The following is a 22,252-nucleotide window of genomic DNA, read 5'->3' on the forward strand; positions in this document are numbered from 1 at the left end:
TGACTGTATACCTGTCATATCCAATAAATGTCAACAGATATTGTACCTAACTTGTTAAAGCCCAAATAGCCTTTGTTAGCTTCTGAGGCTGTTTGTTCATTCACAATATTTAACATTTGGGAGGAGACATCATGCTGTTCAGTTTGTACCACCCCACAAAAGGTGTAGTGGGATATCTTGTTAACTGATTCATTGATTGATTGATGTGCATTTCAACACCTGCTGAGTCATCTGCAGCTCCTGCATGCTCAGGCTTGTGTTCATGGCAGTACAAAGGGAATGGGTCGAGCTAGTTTTAGCTGTCTGTCTTGCAGGGTTCCAGTTGTGGTGCTTGCAATAAGCAGGTGTTTAAAACTCACAGGATTGAGTAGGTCTGAAAACTCAGCACTCAGATATTAATTTGAATCACGATATACAGAATTACATATCACTGTGGAGATTTAAAAGAACTCAAGCTAATGACGCTGGCCTTCTACAGTTGCTTCAGAGCCCATGTTACCGATTGGAAGTGTCTTCATAGTTGATTGAAAAAAAAAAGATTACAGCGATTTCCTCCATCCCTTAGCTTGTCCAGCAAAGCATGCTTCAACTTTAACGTTCATATTCTGTCGTCAGTAGATGGCTCACTTGATTGGGATTGGCTGACAATGTGTAGTTGTGTTGCATTATTTTAGTCAGAAAGTTCCTTGTAAAGTTATTTTCAAGAAAGCAGCCTTTTGATTAACTTTCACATAGACACATCAAAGGAAATCTGTGTGCCAGAGATCTGTATTTACTCCAGCTCAAACATTCACATTAAGCTGCCTTATTAGTTTTCGTCAAAGTTTCCTTGTAAATGTTGGATCTGAAGGGCTTTTTTTTATTTCTTAGCAACAGTAAAATTGAATTCAGTTCAACTTTGGTAAATAATTCAGATGTCATTTGACTGCTCAAATGTTAAATCTTTTTTTTTTTTTTTTTAGTAAATGCTTCATTAAAAAATGTCAGACATCTGTAGTGAACAATAGTACATTACCTTTTTGTCCCATCATGGTGGTCAGTGTTTGAGGTTAGATTAATAAAGTTAAAGCGTCAGACAAGGTCATGCTGATTAGTATGGTGGTACTAAGCTGCTTACTCAAGACCCCACTGGAGCGTTCACTGTTCCCTGACGCTCTCAATTAAAGTCTGTGAATAACCTGTGGCATGCTCCAAAGTGTTTCACACCCAGCGAGCCACTCAGTTGTCCCACACTCCTCACACACTCTGACTGGCCATGGGCCCTGGAAGGTGTGTGCAGCAAGGTCCTTTGAAGCATGCATGACCCCTAATTAACCTTCCTGGATTAATCCCCTCCTCTCCAAACCACTGCCTCTCTTGTCTCATCTCATCACTCCCACAGGTTTATTAAGCTGAGGCAGTTCCCTGCTGTTTGTCCATGCTCCATTCAACCTTTTTCTTCTGGTTGACTTTCTCTACTTTTGTTCACTTTGCAGCTGGGGCTTGGAGCTGACTTCCTGAAGACTGTGTCATAGAAAGGGAAACCTTCGTGAAAAGCAGGAGAAAGGCCTGTTTCCCATTCTTCATCATACTGGAGGCTGCAGGATAATTACAAAATGGCAAGAAGAGCCCCGGTTCCCTTGTTACTACTTGCAATATGCTGCCTTACATCTGCAGGTAAGTTTCTCTTATTGCTAAGTGACAAAGAATTGAATCTGTTTACATTGAGAGTTTAACCCAATGCAGCTCTCCTATCAAGGATAAATGCTATATGCACCAAGCCTTGAGTGCCGTGTTGTTTGACAACCACAACATTGCCCATACTCTGGGATTTTCCACTGTTTCTCCCAGCATGCCTTTCCAGACAGTGCCTGTCAGGTTTGAGACTGAGGGGGATTTACATGTAAGAAAGTGCTGACAAGTTCAATCTCAGAAACAAACAGTCAGCAGGCCTACATGTATCCGTCAGATTGATTGGAATGAGACTCAGATATTGCCAAATCCCTAGTTATTCATGACTGTAAATCCAAAACTGACAAACAAGAGAGAGAGAGAGAGAGAGAGAGAGAGAGAGAGAGAGAGAGAGAGAGAGAGAGAGAGAGAGAGAATAAGTGAAGTGCTGTACAGGTGAAGAAATGTGTGTTTGTCATATAGCAATGCTTTGTCTACATATCATCTTGGCTGTTTAGAGCTTGCATATTTGAATGATTACTACAAACTAACCTGTTCCATTAAAGGTAAGGTTAGATAGATGAATAGGACTTCAGCAGGGAAACTTATGATGACATTTCCATCCTCATTCAACTTGTCAATTTTCCTGAATTTTACTGTTGACACAGCACATAGGCAAATGTCCCAACTTTAAACATTGTTCTTCTTATTATCACTATTACATTTAAGTGACTTTGCAGAGATCAGCAGCTTAGAGATTCTCTCACCAGCTCTGCTGCTGTTGTCTTGACTGCAGGACAGGGAGTTGCTCCACTTTTCCCAATCAGAGGTGGTTGGGGTCCAGTAGCTCCTCAGGCTGCTCTCAAATCTGCTCGCTAACCAGACTCTGAAGACCAGCCTGAGATAAAAACTTTTAGCTAGTGTTTACCGATGAAGAATAATAACCAAAAGCCAAAATTTATGCCACAGTGTCAACAGGCAGAGATTAAATTAGGCAGAATCGACGATTGATTTGATAGGATCAGGTTTTCCCTTGCGTCACTTTTTACAATGCTAGGGATTTCAATTGAGAATCATTGAGAATGTGTTACTGGGTTTATACTGGGTTATATGTTTTTTTTGATTAAACAAGTGTTTAACAAGCCAAGTTATTTGTAAAACAGTAATGTAATAATATGAATTGATAAATGATAATGAATTTATTCTCCTCTTTAAAACTGATCCTTTGTTGATTTATACCATAAAAAGGATCCAACTCACTTTTTTATTAAAACAAATTGCAGCTCTTCTCAGTTTGTGTGGTCATATCTGTATTAGCTAAAGGTGGGGAGAGTTTCAAGTTGTTAGAGAGGTGGCCAGAAGATGTAATTAGAGGAACTATAAGTGCTTTAATGACCACATTGCCTCCAATATTCAGTGTTGGTTTTCGTCTCTTGGTAACTTAACCAAAATATTCATTTAACTGACCAAAGTCTGACACGCAGCCCTACAGTTTGATGAAAAGTCTGTCAGCTTGGCAACAAGCTGAACCAAACCACTCTGGGGCTCTGTTAGGCATTCCTCCCTCCACATTTTAGATAGTGAGATGTCCTGTTGACTGAAACTGGTTTCACAATGTTTTCCTTTGGACATGGACCCACTCCAGCTCAAATCTGCAACATCCTTGTTTTGTTTCTCCGTGGTAACATAGGAATAATTACCCAGTGGGAGGCATGCTACATATCTAGCTCTCCAAAAAAATGTGGTTTGTGTTTTTCATGCTTTCTGTCTCCCACTTGCCAACATAGGTCATTATCTGAGAGGTTGTCTGGACGTTTGAACCACACTCCGTAGAGCTGACTTTTACAGAAACAATAGCAGTGTAGTCAGAATGTGCTGTGGGTAAAGCAAACATATTTTCTCCCACAATGCCAGGATCTGCAACACAATGAAGGCACGTATGAAGTTTTCCTCTAAATTCTTCCTCGTACGGCACAACGCATTGTTGTACTGTGTCACAAGGGACAGATATTTACAGTAAGACGACTGAATGCCCTTTCCTCCAAAGAGCACTGGCAGAGAGTTTACTGAATGACTGAAAGCCAAATCTTCAGATCCCCAACTTTTACAAACAAACTGAATTTTGAACAGGGAAAAAGCAGTCAATAAGCCGATGCTTTTGAATGATTAAAAGACAATCTGCCATTTCCTTGGCCAAATTAAGTTTTGTTTTTAACTTCAAGCATTACTCTTCTTTTTTTCCTCCTTTTCTGTCAACTCCAGAATATCTCACCTCTCTCTCTTTTCTATCATCTTGCAGCATCTGTGTAAACAGTCACATCTGCCCTCTAAACTTGTCAGGAGAGCTCTTACGTAATGTTTAGATTAGTCTGCAATGAGTCTTCTCTCAGCGTAATGCAATCCAGGATCTGTGCCTCCCATAACTCTTTAAAGTCAGACTGAGAGCACCTTAACGTCCATATTTCAAATCACGGCTCCTCTGCTTCGCTCCAGTTTTTTTGCTTTTTATAACTTTTCTCCCCACATATCCTTACTACCATTTGTGGTTGACTGTCCTCAGTTTGCCAACTGTTATTCTGTGAAGGATATGGCAAGAACACTGGGCTGAGTTTGGGTTTCGTTATGAAATAGAGTCTTGCAGGAGCCATGCCAGATATTAATTTGAGGCACTTGCCAGAAACAGCTCCTGCAGGATGCTGGTTTTACTGGAGGCACAACGCCGGCCTGGTGGCTCACTGAAAAGCAAGCCAGCATTATTGATTGCAGGAGTGCTTTTTCCTCCTTTAATGGCCTTTCCTGATTTAACTTCTGGACAGCTTGATGAATGATGAGCTATTAATGTGAATCTGTCTTAAGCTATGTATTCCTGGACCACATAGCTGCACAATGGAATTTTTAAATGTAACAATAACTGGAAAAGGAAATTGACTTGTGCTCCTATTGAGACTCCATATGTTCAGTAAGGTTTTAAATGTGTGGTTTCACAGGAAGCTTTGCAGTACAAAGCCTCTAAAGCATTGTATAAGAAATCCAGATATTTGTGGTGCGTTCCATTTGATCTTGGAAGTCAGAAATTATGAGATGCCCAAATTGCCCATCACCCTGAACGCCCCCTTAAGTTGTAATTCCCACTCTGAAACTCAGAGCAACTTCAGTAACCCCTAGCTCAAAATCCAAGATGGCTTCCCCCTGCATCAGCAGTAAAATACTTAAATACTGTACTTTTTATTGCAACTTAGTCTTGTTCTGTGTAATCAATTTAATCACACTGACAGTATTATACAAAATATCTGTGGACATGTTGTCGTGTTGCTTTTGCCCACACACTGGAAAGGCTGATTTATACTTCTGCGTCAAAGCGACAGCGTAGCCTGCACCAGGGGGTCCGCGTAGCTCCCGTACCTACACAGAGGCCTACGCACGTAGCTGACATGCACCTCCTCCAAAATGTAACTATGCATAGAATTGACGCGGACCACAAGCCCTGTGATTGGTCCGCTCGGTAAACAGAGATCTTAGTGGGGAAGCAGGCTACCGGCTATCAGAGAGACCACACTGCCCTCAGGCGTTTTGGCGGAGATTTGCTGCGTGACACTGACACATCGACGCAAAAGTATGTAGTGCTCATGTCTGCGTCAGCCTCTGCTGCTTAAGGGAGACGCAGAAGTATAAATCAGCCTTAACACAGTGTGTTGTCATTGCCTGGAATTGGCTAACAGTGCTAACAACATCAGGAGCTAATGGATAAACAATTTCCCAAGTTGTTTCAAGTTTGTAACTGGAACATGCTCAACTCGAATCTGACATCATTCCCAGATCTGATATCTGATTTCCAAGGTAAATGGAACGCACCATTGATTTTAAACATTCATTCATTTTCACTGATTATAGTAGAAGAATAATGTTGCATCAGCTACTCAGCCAACTGTCTGTGTATGGATGCAGCCAAAGCATAACTTTATCTTGAGATAACTGAAATCTCAGAAACATAATCCAGATGTTTGTATTCAACCCCAAGTCTACTAGTAGTGTGTGGACATCACGTAGGTTTATCTAAATCGTTGGTTTATCAATATCCCCTAAAGTGTACACAAGTCCTGAAGAATGAAATAAAGGATTCTTTTTTTCATTATCATTATTTTTTGAATGGAAAATAAGCCATTAAACCTATCTTTACTGGTCCAGAGGTATATTTGCACATTAGACACACAGCATTGTTGGTAGGATATTGGGACACATGCTAAAATGGTTGCTATAACAAGCTGCCAAGTTTTGTTTTTAGTTTCTGTTACATAAATACTGCCATACCACATAGGATGGTGAAATGTCAGAAGGTATGAAGGTTTAAAAAAGTAGATGCCACCAGCCTATTTTATAGCAACACAAACAACTTTCCTTCCGTCTGCTCTTTTGTATACTCTTGGCAGACCAAAGTCATTTTGATGGCAGTAGTGGTTTTATTGTTTTTCCCCCCACAGTTAAGCAAAAGGTTTGTCTCTATATCCACAATGCATACGAAAAGCCAGCGAGAGGGGAGAGTGCCAAAATGCATTGTGCAACCGCTGTAATCTGAGAGGTGGGGTAGCCAGGGGGAGGAGAGAGGCAGGCGCAGGCGTAGGTTGCCTGGTCCAAAATCGACACACTCCACACACGTACAGCGTGCCAAACCGACAGAGTCCCTTCCAGCGTGCTAAACCAGATGTTGCCCTGTGATTCATGCGAGGAGCAGGAGCAGCACGGCGCGGTGCAGAGGCAGAGTGCTGCTCGGCAGAGTGGTTGGGATGTTTATATAGCAACGGGAGTCCCTTGTGTGTGTAATTACAGGTCTGCTCTCCCCCATGGTGAGGCCTTTATCTCAACAGCGCTGTCAAGGAGGACAAGGCAGCCACTCAGGCCCTGTCTGTTTATATCTTTTATACAGGTCCCCCTAGTATTACTCAGTTTCATTATCAGCAGTGTATAAATTAAATTGGGACTATTTATTTGGATTTACTCACTCTTCCTCTCTCCCTTTCATTCACGTACACAGAGTCACACATCTGTGCTCTCAGATAAACTGATCCGCATCCAGGTCTGTCTAGTCCTGCCGTTCAGAGGACGCTTACGCAAATCTGCAGGAATAAACAAGATCCCACCCCCTCCCCACTTTCTTTCTGTGTCTGTCTCTCTCCATAGTTCCAGTAAGCAGGCGTGTAAATAATTTCAGTCAAAGCCAGTAATGGAAGACAGCTGCTGTGATCATGCGTTTTCCATTGTGTTTCAGAGCCTCGTGAAAAGAAGCCACCAGAGTAAGGAGAGAGTAAGAGTAAAAGAGAATGACTTCATTGAAAGAAGAAAGTCATCGTAAAAAAGTTGGACACTCTCGGCACAGATAACCTTTAAAAGCAGCAAAAAATGTGATTGCTGTCTGGCTGTGTGTGATTGAGCTGTAGTTTCTTCTTTAACACAACCAGCTTGAGTTTATCTGAACTTGTGTTGCCAGATCACTCTGCGAAGGTGCCAGATTTTGAGTGCATGACTCTTAATCTCTACCAAAAGTCCTAATATGGGATTGTAGCTGACAGCTTCCAGGTGGTGTCTTTCATCAGAGCAGCCCCTCCTGGGGCCTCACCTTCCAAACTCTGTTTCCACCAGATGAGTCCTGCTGAAAGACCATGTCCCAATTTTGGAATAACCCTTTGGAAAACAGGAGTGTTTGTCCAAAAATGACAGAGGGCCATTGACTTACCCTAAAATAGGACATTTGGTTTAGATCACTGACACAAACACACAAACACACAAACACACAAACACACAAACACACAAACAAACTCAAACATTACCTCAGAGGTCAACACCAAAAAAAACAAAACAGGTAACACAGTTATCTGTGGGATCATTAAGAAGCACACTTCTTTGGGCTCTGCCATTTAAAGGTGGTCTCTTCACACCTCTGTTACTGCTCTGCACTTTGTAATGCACAGAGGCGGAATGATGGGGCAGAGTTGTTCCACCTTCGATCCTTCATTGAGGAAGTAACAGAGGCGAAATGGGGAGTAGTTGTCAATGTGTGGTCTTGGACCCGGCAGGGCAGAACAGTGCTGTGTGTGTATGTACTTGAGAGGTGCTCGTTTAGTGGACTAAACAATTAACCACCCTCGCTAGTTAGCACCAGATGTACTAGTCTCTTTCAATATTTGTATTATTGTAGGCCTAAAATGTTGGTCACATGTTGGGCTGCAGCCCACACACTCACCACTAGTTGGGGCTGTAGATTCCGTTAGGGTTTATTACCATAATGCTAGAATGCTGTACTACGCAGATGTAAACAAACACAGATGACAGGTGGAATCTGGTTGGGAGGTGTGGTTTGGCAATATTTTGATTCAGGAAATGGAGATAAAGTTGTGGGTCTTATCAGCACAGTCATGCAGATGTTAACTTGCAAGGGGGACTGAAGGTTAGTGGTACTAGTTCCGCTTACGTTAGCCCCACTCAGCAAAACAAGTTCTGTTTAAAAGCCGTAACTCTTGTGCTTCAGTAATGCCATAATACGATGTGACCTCACACAAAATTAAGCTGTAGAAGAGCTGTGATGGAAGAACTTCATCCTGGCAATGTAGGATGTAAGAGACGTTTGTTGCAGGATTGTAGCATATCATATGTACAATCTGCCATCTTTGTTTGTTTTTTCTTATGTCAAATTCTTTTCATAGCTTAAGAGATTCTTGAATGTTTAAACAAAGCTTTTATTCATCACACTTTCAATTTGTTAACTGTCCAGTTAAGAGGCCCTCTCTGCAGCCTTTGTGAGTGTCAGTGCTCGAGGCAGCATGGCATTTGACAAGTCATTCTTCTTTCTTGCCCTCCCGTTCCTAAAGATGAAGAACCCCGGAGGAATGTAGTCTCTTCCAGCTGGTGTGAAAACGCTGTCCGCCATGCCCTTTCTCACCTCTGTGCCTCCTTCACACTGGGCTCACACACTGGCACAAAGGCCCGGTATTGTTTCACTCTTTGCTTTCTGTTGATGGCGACCTGCTGCTTCTCACAGACCCCTTTTATCACATGTGAGCGATGATGTTTTTGTGAAACATCACAGGATCAAAGCTGTCTGTATGGACTGCTTTCTGATTGATGATAGGATAAAAAACATCAATGTACTCTGTGCTTGATATTGATTCAGCAAAATATTTTCCTACAACAGCAGTGGGTGTGTTTGTCTGTGTGTTAAATTTAAGTTAGATTAAAAGGAGTATTAATATGGCTCTTTGTGATAACAAAATGTCATTGCAATCAAGATCTTCCAGTAGATACTAGACATAGATGAAATGTGCAGTAATATGCTACACATGAGTTGTGATTTATTGCATTGTGTACACTATGCAACAGTATATTCAAACTATATTAAAGCATTGTATTGGTATCTTATATTTTCCTGACCTAAGGATCGACCCCAGCATGTCTGGCATATTGCCTCTCCTGTGGATGATATCTAATCCTGTACATTGATGATTTCTGTCAATGCAAGTATTCCGACTCAAATTAAATGAGGCTGATATCAAGTAGGACAACACAGTTGACCTGAGGGAACACCTCTGTGTATCCCCTACTGGGTTTGAATATTTGTGAATGTAGATGAGGGATGGGCTGCTCCAGAGCTCCCACCATGCAGCTGTCAGAGAACATTGCTTTTGCAGGCATGTATGATCGATGAGTGAGATGCCCCTGGAGCAGCAGGACAGACATTTCTCTCCATAGCTCTGTTTAACCAGAAAGAGCTCCTCTGTTCTGTAACTTTTAGTGCTGCTTCAAGTACAGGGCTATGCAGGATGAGCTGATGGCTGAGTCCACTTATGGTATCTCAACAAAGTCATGTGCTGTTTAAACCATATTGCCATATTGTCATGAAGGACCTAAACTGTTTCAATTTATTTAGGCACATTACATCAACCCTTTCAGGCCAGTGCACTTTAATGCACTCTACTTTTTCCTTCACTTTCATATTGTATGACATATGACCATAAAGACTCAAGCTTCACTCTGTGCAATCAAAAACCTCAGTTTCAAGTATGATCGAGTATGATCACTTCACATGGCTGGAAAAGTAACACATTTTCCCGTAGCATCATGAAAAGTTTAGAAACTTTACCTACTTATGTTTACACAAAGTATGTTTCTAATGTATCACATCAGAGCTGCTCTCCGAAATGCAATACAAAGAAAAGGCGATAACAGAATAACAAAGTGCATGCCAAATGATTAGGGATGCTCCGATCAGGTTTTATGCTGCCGATTCCTATACCGATCAGCCATGAGTGCCGATCACTGCCGATCACCGATACTGATCACATGGATTTTCTGTAAATTTTTCAATTTAGTTATGGTGAGTGCTACATGAACTGGGAAAAAAGGAACCATAAAATCACCTTGATTTAGAAAAAAAAAACATATTTTTTCTTACTTCTTCAAGAGAAAAAATACAAAAACCTTGCAGGCACAATGCAGCAACTATTCAGTCAAAAGGACAACTGAAAATCACTTAAATGTACCTGCTATCAGTAACCCAATCTTTAACAGATTGGAAACATTAAGGCTCTCAACAGGCTAAATAGTGCAGAAAGTCAAATAAATAAAAGACAATATGTCTCATAAGTTTGTCTTTCAGAATATGCCATGTTTGAAACTCGTGAAACTTACAGAGAATGGGATTCCTTCTTTAGGGAGACGTTCAATGTGATAGTACACAGTCTGGTGGAGCTCTGGCAGCGCTACGTCTCTATGAAACCTTTACGTCCCGGTAGCATGTAGCGGGGCTCCAAGTGAGAGAGCAGTCGGCGGAACCCGGTGTCTTCCACCACTGAGAAAGGCTCATCTAGCCCGATTAATTCAATTATTTTTCGGGTTATTTGCTTAGCCTTCTGACTGTCATGCTCATACAGGCGAGTGTTGCCACCGTGGGCTGTGTTAGCTGCCGTCTGACTGATGATGCTTCGGCTGTCTTCTTTTCATTCACTGCCGTGAGCCTCAAAAACTCACCATACTCCACCAAGTGTTTGCTCTGTAAATGTCTTATTAAATTGGTTGTGTTGAAGCTTTTTTAACGTGCTTCCCCTGCGAGGTATTTTTTCGTTGCATGTGTTGCAGGATGCAAACTTTACATCACTCTTACAGACTGTGTAAAAGTTCCACACGGCAGACATGTTTGTTGTGGTTTGCCGCTGCGCTCCTGTGCAGTGTGACGGAAAGGGGGAGGGGGCACATTACACACAGGTCCTCTTCAGGCTGCAGGCTGCCAAGTATGAGCCACAGGTGATCGTTTTTTGTGATCGGCAATGAAAGGCATTGATCGGCAAACGCCGATCACATACTTTTTCACAGAAATAGGCAGATTATGATGGGTGGCCGATCGATCGGAGCATCCCTACAAATGATGATTAAATATCACTAATGATCCAAATTTGAAGAATCAGATTTCTACACACAGAGTATCATCACTGTAACACATTACCAGAATCAGAATCAGAATCAGAATCAGCTTTATTCGCCAAGTATGCTTGAACACACAAGGAATTTGACTTTGGTAAACTGTGCTCTCTTTGTACAAGGCATAAGAATAGGAATAAGAATAAGAACTACAATAAAAAATAAAATGAAAATATAATAACAATAACCTTAGCTATAAATACAAAGAAACAACAAATAGCTTGACTAATATGTACAGGCTAAAATAATATGATAAAGTGCAGTGGTGAGTTGCAGAGGTAGTTTTACATTATAAAATAGAAGTTAAATAATACAAAAAATAGAAATATGGAATTCTGCTTGAGAATTGTTGCATTGTATATCTACATGTATATTTACAGAGAGTATTACCAACTGAGATCCAATTAATTCAATGAATAACAAGATAAACAAACGTGAATAATGTCCTGATTAAACTGTTCTGTAGTAATCTTGAGCTTGTTAAACTGCATGATTTGGATTGATTGGTGTATACTGGAGGCTGTATATTTTAATCAGCTGCTAGGGACAGGTGTTAAAATTAAGTAATGAATAGAAATTCTGGGCATTACAGCTTTATACTCTCTAAATAGAATCTAATATAATTTTAAACTATAACTAATTTGTATTTGGGTCTTCACTCAATGAATAATTACTTACTTGAATTTACCTTTTTGTGTTTAACTACATTGTTTCAGTTAACTGAGAAAGGATGCTTTGTGATACTGAGCAGGTCTTAAACATTTACTGCTTTGTAGAAACATGAGCAGCCACCTCTTGTTTCACGAGTGTGCTGACAACTTTTCTGTCCTTTGATATTATAGCTTCGGACAGCACATGTCAGCACCCATCAGCAAAGACATACGTACAGTGGTGGCACAGCCAGTAAAATCTTCAGTCATATGCACACATGCTCCGTCTCTCCCAGCTGTCTCACTTTACACAGTGGCTCCTGTGTTCCTCCGGGAGTTAGCCCTGTCATCCATCTCTTCAAAGCTCTCTGATTTATGTCTGCATTTAGAGGTAGAGAGAAATGTACTCACATCCATCTCCTCTGCTCGACCGTCACTTCATGCGCTCAGTAATTGCAAAAGTATTATTTTCTACTGATGATGATGGTTTTGCAACAGGTGCTTGCTTCCTCTGTCAGGGCTAATGAATGATAACCGGGCTCACTGTCAATTAACAGAAAACGTTTTTACCTGTTTTCACTGCTTTGTTTTTATCAAAAAGATCACTTAAGTTTGGTTTCAGGTCAGTCCTTTACAGAATGACAGAGAAACAATGAACATCCATGTTCTCATCTGAGTTAATAATGTTGAAATGGCATGCCAGTTGAACATCAATCAAAAAGTGCTCTTTATAATGAGACGGACAAACAGCACAATGTGTAGTAGAGTGTCAGCTTGAGAATAAAGGAAGTTAGACATTATATTAAACATTAAGTAACACAGCCGTTGATGTAGCAAAGGTATTTTTTCTTTGCGCTGCGAAGAAAACAGACTTTTCCTCACACACCACCATGAGGTTGACATTTGTGGTTTTACTTCTGGATTCATTTCCACACAATCTGCGAGAGGTATCCATGTCCCTGAAAGGATAATTTGGAATGATTATCCTGTTATTTTCAAACCAATTCAGCACTTAGTTTATGACCAATTACCTTCAAAACTAATGGCATTCCCATCAGCCGCAGCTGTACTACGGTTGCTGTGTAAAGCTGTTGTTTACTACTAAAAGCTGGTATGCTTGCACAGTATTGGATTGGATCTTGAAATTTGGTTGTTCAAAAGAAAAAAAGGACCTGGAAAATCCGATCCAGGTAGCATTCTTTGGTGCTGAAAAATGAAAGCAATGTGGAAGTGCAAAACAACTGCAGTACTTCTAGTGTCCACTTGAGGCTAGCTGCAAAAGCAAATAAACATATTTGCAGCCTTATTAAAAATGGTTTGAAGTTTGTAGCTCTTATATTTGTTTGTGTCCACTGTACTGAGGGTGAATCACCATTAAAAACAACATCAGGAGATTTCGTGTTAGAAACATTTCTTACACGCGCTGGGCAAGATCAGCAAAGACATTAGTGGTACCACTCTGACCACAGGGGGCGCCAATATTGACGCTTACATTGAGTTCCTCACAGGAGCTTTAAGAAAATAAAATCTCTATAACTCGATATTTACAGGGTTTTAACAGTTGTCTTTCTGCCTCTGTTGTTTTCTCTCCCGTTCCTCAACTCCTGCAAATGAGCGAGATGCATTTTCCCTGGCACCCTTTTTTTCCTTTGTATGCAGAGCCTTAAGTGCTGCTGACGTTTTAACATCCACAGGGATGTTATTTATGGTCTGAACACCTGTTAACATACTTAAGAAACAAAAAAGAAAATCTTTGTCTGTATGTCTATACATGCTTTAGCTCCACATCACCCACATAGGTAATATATTATCCTTTGAAACTCCTTTCTCCTTTCTTTAAGCTGTTTTTTCAATCACGTGCCAGCTTACAAGATTATGGCAGACGAATCCACCACTAAAGATGTTTGGGTGATATTCAGTTACAGGCGCTTTTGCAGGATCTCAGACTTCAGATTTCACACTTTGATGGGGGAGTTTACGACTTCCCTAATGGAGTTCAGGCTCACCCCTGGGCTCCTCCCTTCATCCCATTCCAGCTTCCTCCTCTTGTGCCTCCAATTTTACAGTCCAGAGATAAATCCTTTTCATAGGCAGGCCAGAAAAGTGAACTTACTCTACCCTTATGAAAGGCTTTACTCACTTCCTGTAGTAGTGGCTGAAGGCTCAGGGGTGAGTGGGCTGTGCTAATGTCAACAGTGTACAGCTACAGCTAGTGATTCTCCAGTCCAAAGCCCCTTAGGAAAACAAGGGCAGGCTGAATATTACGCTCCCTAAACTGGGTTGCGTGGTCCATGGGAATCATGCCCTGAAGGAAAAAGAATGGAGACCAGGGATTCATGTAATCCTGGAGTCCATATGGGAACTGGAATATCTTAGGTAGGGAGGAGATAAAGTATATTGAACCAGAGAGGCCCCCTCTTGTTGTTTTGTATCAATTCTAATTAAATGTGCCTTATTATATCTTTGCATTATTGGAAAAGTGTACTCACAATGCATTAAGTGTCATTATTGTCTTCCCCCTGCTTTATGCTTCTTCATGAAGACAATCCTGAAAAGCATGTGTTGACATGTGTTAGGTAATCTTCTCTACTTTGACTTTCTTCTGCATCTGAGAAACACAATTAGCCCGCCCGCTGAAGGATTCTGGGAACAAGATATGTGAGGATGTGTATGCGCACACAGGGGGGAGGGTTCTGTTTGTTTATCTTCGGAAATGGCTTTGTGGGAATATCAGATTTGTCCCTAACTGGCACACAGACTGACATCACTTCCTGTACCCAACTGTTGGCTCAGCATGGACGGCCACAAAGTGCATTCTTTGGGAACAGAGGCGTTTATCTCATGTCAGATAGGAGAGGACTGTATTGATAAATGCACCTAGCATGGGGACTCCAGCTTTAGCCTTCCAGTATGGTCCACTTTTAGTTTTTAGCAGCTAAAAAAGGTTTAAATTTGGAAATTGAAACTAAAAGAGGCATTGATGCTTTTATTCTTACACTTTTGTTTTAATCTCAAACAAATAATTTGACAAATACTTCAAAAGTTCAACAATTTCCAAGTGATTCAATATTTTTCTATTGTGTGCTACTGAAACAATATAATATGGTTTTTTTTGGGGTGGGATTTCTAGCCTTTATTGATAGGGCAGCTTAAGAGAGACAGGAAATGAAGAGGAGGACATGCAGCAAAGGGTGGCAGCTCGGAGTCAAACCAGTGGCTGCTTCTAAGAGCACCATAGCCTCTTTACATGGTGTGCACATAGACTGTATAAAATATGAACGTAGTATCTCTGACGTCACCCATCTGTTTCTGAAGTGCTGTTTTGAGGCCAATTGTCGGCAGCAGCCATACTGCTGCTACTCGTCTTTTGTACCAGGCTGTAAACATGTTTATTTCTGCTATAAAGATCGGCCTTTTTGAACTGGTGTGTATGTGGTTTCTGATACTTCCGGCGCCAGCCTCAAGTGGATCCTCGATGAACTGCAGTTTTTAGCACTTCCGCATTGGACTGATAATTTTAGACCAGAGGTTGCCGCTTGGAGGTGTATCTACCATTATGCCAAAACATCACCCTCTACATTTGATATTTATGATATTTTTTTTAAAAATGTCGAGACTTTTTGATACCTTAACTTGAGTACATGCCGATACAGAGCACCCTTTTGATGCTGCAAAATGTGCATTATTAGTAGAAAAAGTGCTGGAACTTTACTAGCTTTGACTTGAATAGCACTCTCCTCCTGCAAAGTGAGCCGATTGGATCCCAGACCGAGTGAGCAGGACCCTGTTGCTGTTATCATCTTTCTTCTTGGTTCTCTTCTTGTGAAATTGATTGTGAAATTACAGCTGTGATAGTCTGCCAGAGTCTGTGATTAGAGCTGAATCATTGGCAACTGTCTGTTTTTAGTCTGCTATCGGGAAATTGCAGATTTTTCTTGTGAAATGTTGCTGCGTCAGACCAATCAGAACCAAGTACCTTTTAGAGCCATTAACTCATGTCACATGGTAGTGTATCTGTAACCAGATACATGTCTGGAAACTAAGAAATGATCATTTCAGATTGGTGCATAAACTGGCATACTTGTTTTTTTTTTTTCTCCAAAGTAGAAGCTGACACTGATGCGGGTAATGACAGTGGAACAGTTCTAGTTAAAAGGGCTATCTGAGTGCACTTGGACTCTTTCAGGGAATTTTCTGTTTTCTATGACATTTTATATCTCAACCAAATCCTTATCAGTGTCACAAAATGGTTATATTGTCAGGAACCTCATGACTCAAACAAAATGTGTGATAACGTCAGCTTACATGAGAGGGAAGCATTCCCCTGGAAGCTTTGGTGCTCAATCTGGTAAAATTGAGTCAAACACAGAACACTTTGGAGCATTATAAATCCTCTACAGCATCATTTCTGATAGGATTCCAGGCTCTCTCATTTTTTTCAAAGTCCTGCTCAGATTTCCCCCAAATTCTTGTAAATCTTGGCTTGTTCTATTTTACTTTCACTGGTTTTTAAGCATGTGGTTTTGTTTCCTGAAATAACATGAAAAGTTTGCGATCTAGTGAAAGGTGTGAAAAAGAAACTTTCACTGACTTTTTTTGTATCATACCCGATGAACTGAGAGTAGTCAGAAACATACAGATACAATATAACATAAGATAAGATAAGATAAGATAAGATACTCCTTTATTCATCCCACAACGGGGAAATTCACGGAGTTACAGCAGCAAACAAGAATGTATTAAATGATAATATATACCTGAAAGAGAAAGTTACTTCTAAATTATAGAAGGGTGGACCATCCAAAAGCAGCCTGAGATGCTAAACTGGTCCAGTGATGTCACTGCTGGACTTAACACAAGCCTCTTTCACACGTGCACACCAGAAATGTTCAGGAGCACTTCCCCTAAATGTCCCAAAGTTGCTCACTCATACGTGTCCCTCACAGTGAAGTCTTTCCTGTAAGATGAAGGGAGGTGGACAGGGGCAGGAGATGGGTCTTTAAGAAGCAGGATATGACATTAAGAGCACGCTGTGGAACCTACAGCTTAATGTTTACAACACGGGGGATAAAGTAACGGAGTCTGACATCATTATACTTTTTGCATGCGTTGCAAACAGAGGGATGTTCAGACATTTTTACTGTTCTTGTATTTAAATGATTCTACTTCTTCAACCTTTGATTTTTTCTTCATCCTTCAGCTTTAACACCCGCTGCATGATGTAATCATCATCACCTCTGCTCATTTGTTAATGCTGACGTTTCCTGATGTTTCCTGGTGTATTCTCACATTTGCTCACCCCAACATCACGCTGAATTTTTACTACAAGTTTGGCAGAAAAATTCAGAGTAAAGGGGGAAAACTTTGGTTGTTTGCATTCATACATGCAAGTCCCCCTGAACATTTTGTGAAGTTTCAGGAGTTTTGTGTCTGTGTGTTTACAGCTATTGTTGAAATATATACAAATAGTATTAAGTCTCTCCCTCAGTACTCAAGAAGAAAAAAGAAGGAGATTAAGTTGTGTGTCATTTGTGGTTGTGTGCTTTACATAATGTATAGAATGAGTCACATTACAGGAAATAGATGATAGATAAAACCTCTAACTGGTGAATGATAACCCTTATAACTCTAAAAAGTCCACCAGAGCCTGGTTTATATATTTACTTATTGTGGTAATTTGGACGAATGTTGACTTACTGTTGGGCCTTTGGCAATAATATTTCTACTACAGGGATTCAACTCGTACATTTTTACAGGATTCCTGTCTGACTGTACCTCCCCCGCAGTCACAGAGGCAGAAAGTGGTGATGAAAGTTTGTGATCTTTATAAGTCTGTAATTTTTTCCAACTAAGTAGACGCCCCCTGACTTCTTCTGTATCCCGACTCTAACCACAAAATCCTTTAATGCTAATGCACATGGCTTTACTTGTGACATTTGAAACTGTCAGTAGCTTTGATACCTGCCACTTTAAAGCCTGCTCTCCTTTAATTTTTGTCTTTACAGGAGCAAATGTTATGTTATTGACACCTTTTAGTTCAAATGTGGCCGTGTAGAAATGCCCTGAAGATGATCTACAGAGTAGCAGATAACAAGCATCTTTGAACAGATCGCTTCAGCTTAATTAAGTGGAAAATCCTTGGTTAGACCAGCTGTCGAAGAAACAATCCACTAAGTCTTGTTGTACCTCAGTAACATCTCTGCATTCAAAGCTCTATGTGGGTGTGAACCACAGAGCACAACAAGCTGCTGGAGAGTCAAAGGGTGGTACCCAGTGTGAAGTTTAGGTTGTTTTGAACTGTTAGAGTTTCCAGCTCCCCCCATTGAAAACAGTGTCACCAACAGCATGAGGAGCACATTTGGATCTGTGTTCAGAGTATTTCAAATCTCTACTGGAAATTTTCTGAGATATCTAATAACTAAAGTAATATAATTTCATGTTCTTGACATTCCAAAATAATACATCAGAGATCAAGAGATTATGATCAGATTTCAAAATCCTGCCTTAAACTTTTCATCCCCCAAAAAAATGATCAAACCATTCAAATTGTAGTTTTAGTTATTTGAATCGTGAATGTGACTTGACCTCACAGCTGGACGGGGGGTTTTATGGGACTAGGGCAATGATGAGATGTTGATGTTGAGTCTATCAGGCTGGATCAGGATCTGGCTGTCTTGTCTCTGTTAGTTCTTGACCCAAAGTCCAGTCTGCTGCTGATTTAGAGAAAAAATAGATCGTAAAAAATTGAGGCTCCCATTGATGACAGTAAAGATCTGTCCAGCCTTTTACTGTAGTTTGGCTGCAGGGTCTTGGTTGGCAGGATCAATGTTGATGTACGATATAATGAAAGTTAATTATCAATATTTCTGTATTAAATGAAAAAGATCTCAGATATCAAGGCTCAGCTTATCCAGGATCCTGGGGAAATGAAGCATGTCACCACATTTTCAAAGTAATGTTAAACTCAAAAGTGTACTGTAATTAGCCTGCACCATTCATGTTATTGGATCAAATTCATGTAAGTTGCTCAGGTTTAAAGATATTTCATGGTGGCTTACCACAGTATTTTTGTACAGAAACCTCACAGTTTACAAAGTTACTCAATGTGGCAAGCCTTGAAGTATGTAATAGTTGGTGTTGTTGCTCATCTTATCTCTCTAGCGCCATGATAATTTTAAAGATTACTGCTACAGCCGGAGTTCAAGACCTGCTGCCTGACTCTTGCTGTATTTGTTGGATTGAGTTGATATTTGTGGTGTAGTCTGTTGAGTGTCTGGTCGGCCCAGGCTGGACTTGTTTTTCAGGCAGATTGAACAACAGTTTCTCTCATACCTCTGCTGTGGGTGTTTGGCCTGGCTGAGTCAAAAGGCAGTAGTAGCAGCTGGACAGGACATACTCTGTGCTCACACGATGACCGAAAAAACAGAAAGATGGCTGGAGAGGAGGAGGTGACAGATGCGGGGGAGAGGGGCAGCCGGACTAGGTGACAGAGGACAAAAAGCTATGGCAGGGAAAGTATTTCAAGTGTTTTCTTCCCACAAATGGTATTAGCATGTGGGATGGAAAAAACAACTCTGTTTGATGTGGATCCTAATGAAGAATGAATGCCTTTGTCTGCTGTCGTATCATTTTACAGTTAAGATAAACCACTCAATTATAGGTTCTTGGTCCAGTTCCCTCAATCATCATATTGGAACTGCTTTAAGTCTATACATCTTATTTAAAGTGAATAATTTGTGTCAAATTGTCAACTATGTAAGGGATAATGTATGCTTAATGTATGGACAACACACCGCTGCTTCATGTTGGGGTCTGGATCCTATTTCCAATAACCACCGGCTAACCATACATAATCCTACTTATTATTATGGAACTCTTTTTCATGGATTCATTTGACATGACATCAGTTTGCCTCTGGTGTTGCTAACGTTAGTGAAAGTTAATAACCGTCATCAAGGGGTTTTGACTAATCAGAATCAAGCATCTCACACAGCCAGAAGATGAATAAGCTGGGTAATAAATATAATTAAGTTAGCATATTGGTTAGTTATTGCACAAACCGATTTTCTGTGAGTAATATTAGATAATAGAACAAAAACCTTCTGGTGCGAATCCAAACTTGTTGTCCCAACAGGCTGAAGTGTTCACCAAAACCAGCATCTTCAAGTGGTTAGAGGACAGAGGACAGCCCCTAATTTAAGCTGCTAGTAACTATTTTATCTGTAAGCTTGCTCAAATGTGGCTGTATTAGAAGTTGATAATAATGGGGAACCTTGAGTAGTTCAGTTTTAATTCAGTACTTATCATCTGGGGACAATGAGTACATATGAACTAGGGATGTATATTTCAAGTATTTGCCGTGATTGATCTCTGGAAATGTTAACAATCAATTATTGTCATTAAAAAAAAACATAGACGTTTTCTATGTCAAAAATAATGCCAAATGCGTTTTTCCCCTGAATCAAATATTCCTTCATGACACAATGAATACAACTGACAGTATTGAATATCTAAGGATCGTATCGGGGCGTTCAAAGCGTTAAACACGCTGAATATCAACGCGTGGAGCAGGCTCATAATATCTACGGACATACAGTCATAAAAGTGAAGGCTCAGACTTCAACAAGGGAACTGAACAGAAACATATTTCAGACTCACAGTGTCCAGTTTTCTGTCTACTTCTTCTTATTAAACAATAAGCATGTGAACGGGGTCAGGTGTCAGAATCCGTCCGGCGGTGGAGAATAAAAGCGCTCCTGGAGACCTGTCACTCAGCTGCAGCCCCCAGCTGAGTGTCTCCGCTGTGCACAGCACCTTCAGTCAGCTGATTCACATCAAAACATGCTTTAAACTTAAAACACCTCCCTGATAGCTGAACCAAATATAAGACCACATGATGTTTGTTCCACGTGAGAGAAAATCGCATCATAAAAATGTGTTTGAGTAAGTTCTTAACAATCAATGAATCGATAGTCGATTAATTGTGAACATCCCTACTATGAACATTTTCAGGTTAGGGTTAGTTGGGATTTATTGGTCTGGTGAAGAGTATGACAGACACAGACTGGCAGATACAACCCTTTCTTCAGCGCTACATAAAAATTGCCATAAAAACATGTCCTACTTTTCTACCCTTGTAGTACCCTTTCCTCCCACACGCCCCCCTTTTATGTTGTATTTCTAACCAATCTAAAAAAAAAGATCACATCACCCCCCCATGTGTAATCTTTTGGCAGTCTCCCAGAAAGAGCTACGATTTCTTTGTTTGTCTGGCAGTTGTTTGTTATTCTCCGTGTGTGAGGGGAAAAAGTGAGTTGGAGTGCCCTCAGACGTGTTTGTGGGAGTGAAGCTTGATGACATGGGTAGAGAGGGAATAGGCTTCGGTCCTTTGGGAGGAAAAGGGAGGGAGGGAGGGAGGGAGGGAGGGAGGGAGGGAGGGAGGCAAGGGTGGGCGGGGGGTTGAAATACTGATGCACCACAGGTTTTTGCCATTATGCCTCATCCTTTTATTTATCACCACAGCAACTTCTGATATATATGTTCCCCATTAGAGATTCAGAAACAATCTTTCAGGGCCTGGAGCGGGTTCACAAGCATTGAGAGACAACATAAAGTCCAGGTTGAGACATCTGTCAAGGGTTTGGGATTTGTCTCAAGAGACAAATATGATATGGTAACAATAAAGCCTCTGTGTCTTTCTCACAACAAATAGGGGAGAGGGGAGCTATGCCATATATGATCTCTGGCTTTATGCTGATATAACGTTGGCTTATTGGACAGCCTGAAAGAGAAAACAATAGCAATGTGTTCTGGAAAAAATAAGTCCCCCCTAGCTGTACCCCTCTGCTGAGGCACCATGTTTTTGAGTCAGTTTGAGGGAATTTAACATTGTTATCTAACTGTCTTACACTCAGACTTTAATGATTTCCAAATGTTCCCTCTGATTGCCATTGGCAGCCATTACGTGTTTAGCGTGATGTGTTTGAAATGCGAGCAGACCTTAGCTGGCATAAAGCTTTGGGGTAGAACACAAGGTCTGACCCCGAGGTAAAAAACAGCCACAGAAGTTCTCAGAGGATACACTCTCCTAATGGAAAAGAGGTGTTTGGTACCTCACTCAAACCTCAGCGCAGTGCCACCCTGGCCTCATGTTAGAAGGGTGTACTCTTGTATGTGTTCAGGTTACTCCCTGAGTCCTGAAGTGGGTCACACAGATGTAAACTGTAAAAAAAGTTTACATTATGGGTCAGGAGGATCTCAGGCTGTGGTTAAGTTTGTCAGCCACCCGGGAGCTTGTGGCTTGTTTCATATTATACAGGAGAGAAAGTAGTGCAACCCTGCGAGTATAAGAGCAATTCTTGTTTGTCATATTTACAACAAAGTTAAGCAGATGTCGGTGATAACAGTCTTTCTATTTTCAGGCTACTTATAAAATGTTTTCATTGGTTATCTGGGGATTACACTAGTACCCTAAAGAATTATCAACATCC

At 40.8% G+C, this 22,252-nt stretch overlaps 1 protein-coding gene across 1 annotated transcript in view; it reads left to right on the forward strand.

The window, feature by feature from the left end:
- Window positions 1-22,252, forward strand: part of tgfbr3 (transforming growth factor, beta receptor III) — an 87,148-nt gene that overhangs the window by 4,652 nt on the left and 60,244 nt on the right. Inside the window, exon 2 of the mRNA XM_034710216.1 lies at window positions 1,476-1,656. Within this exon, the coding sequence (XP_034566107.1) occupies window positions 1,596-1,656 (61 nt within the window). The 5' untranslated portion in view covers window positions 1,476-1,595. The remainder of the gene's footprint in view (window positions 1-1,475; window positions 1,657-22,252) is intronic.

Source organism: Notolabrus celidotus, chromosome 2, assembly GCF_009762535.1.
Source record: "Notolabrus celidotus isolate fNotCel1 chromosome 2, fNotCel1.pri, whole genome shotgun sequence".
Taxonomy (NCBI): Eukaryota; Metazoa; Chordata; class Actinopteri; order Labriformes; family Labridae; genus Notolabrus; species Notolabrus celidotus.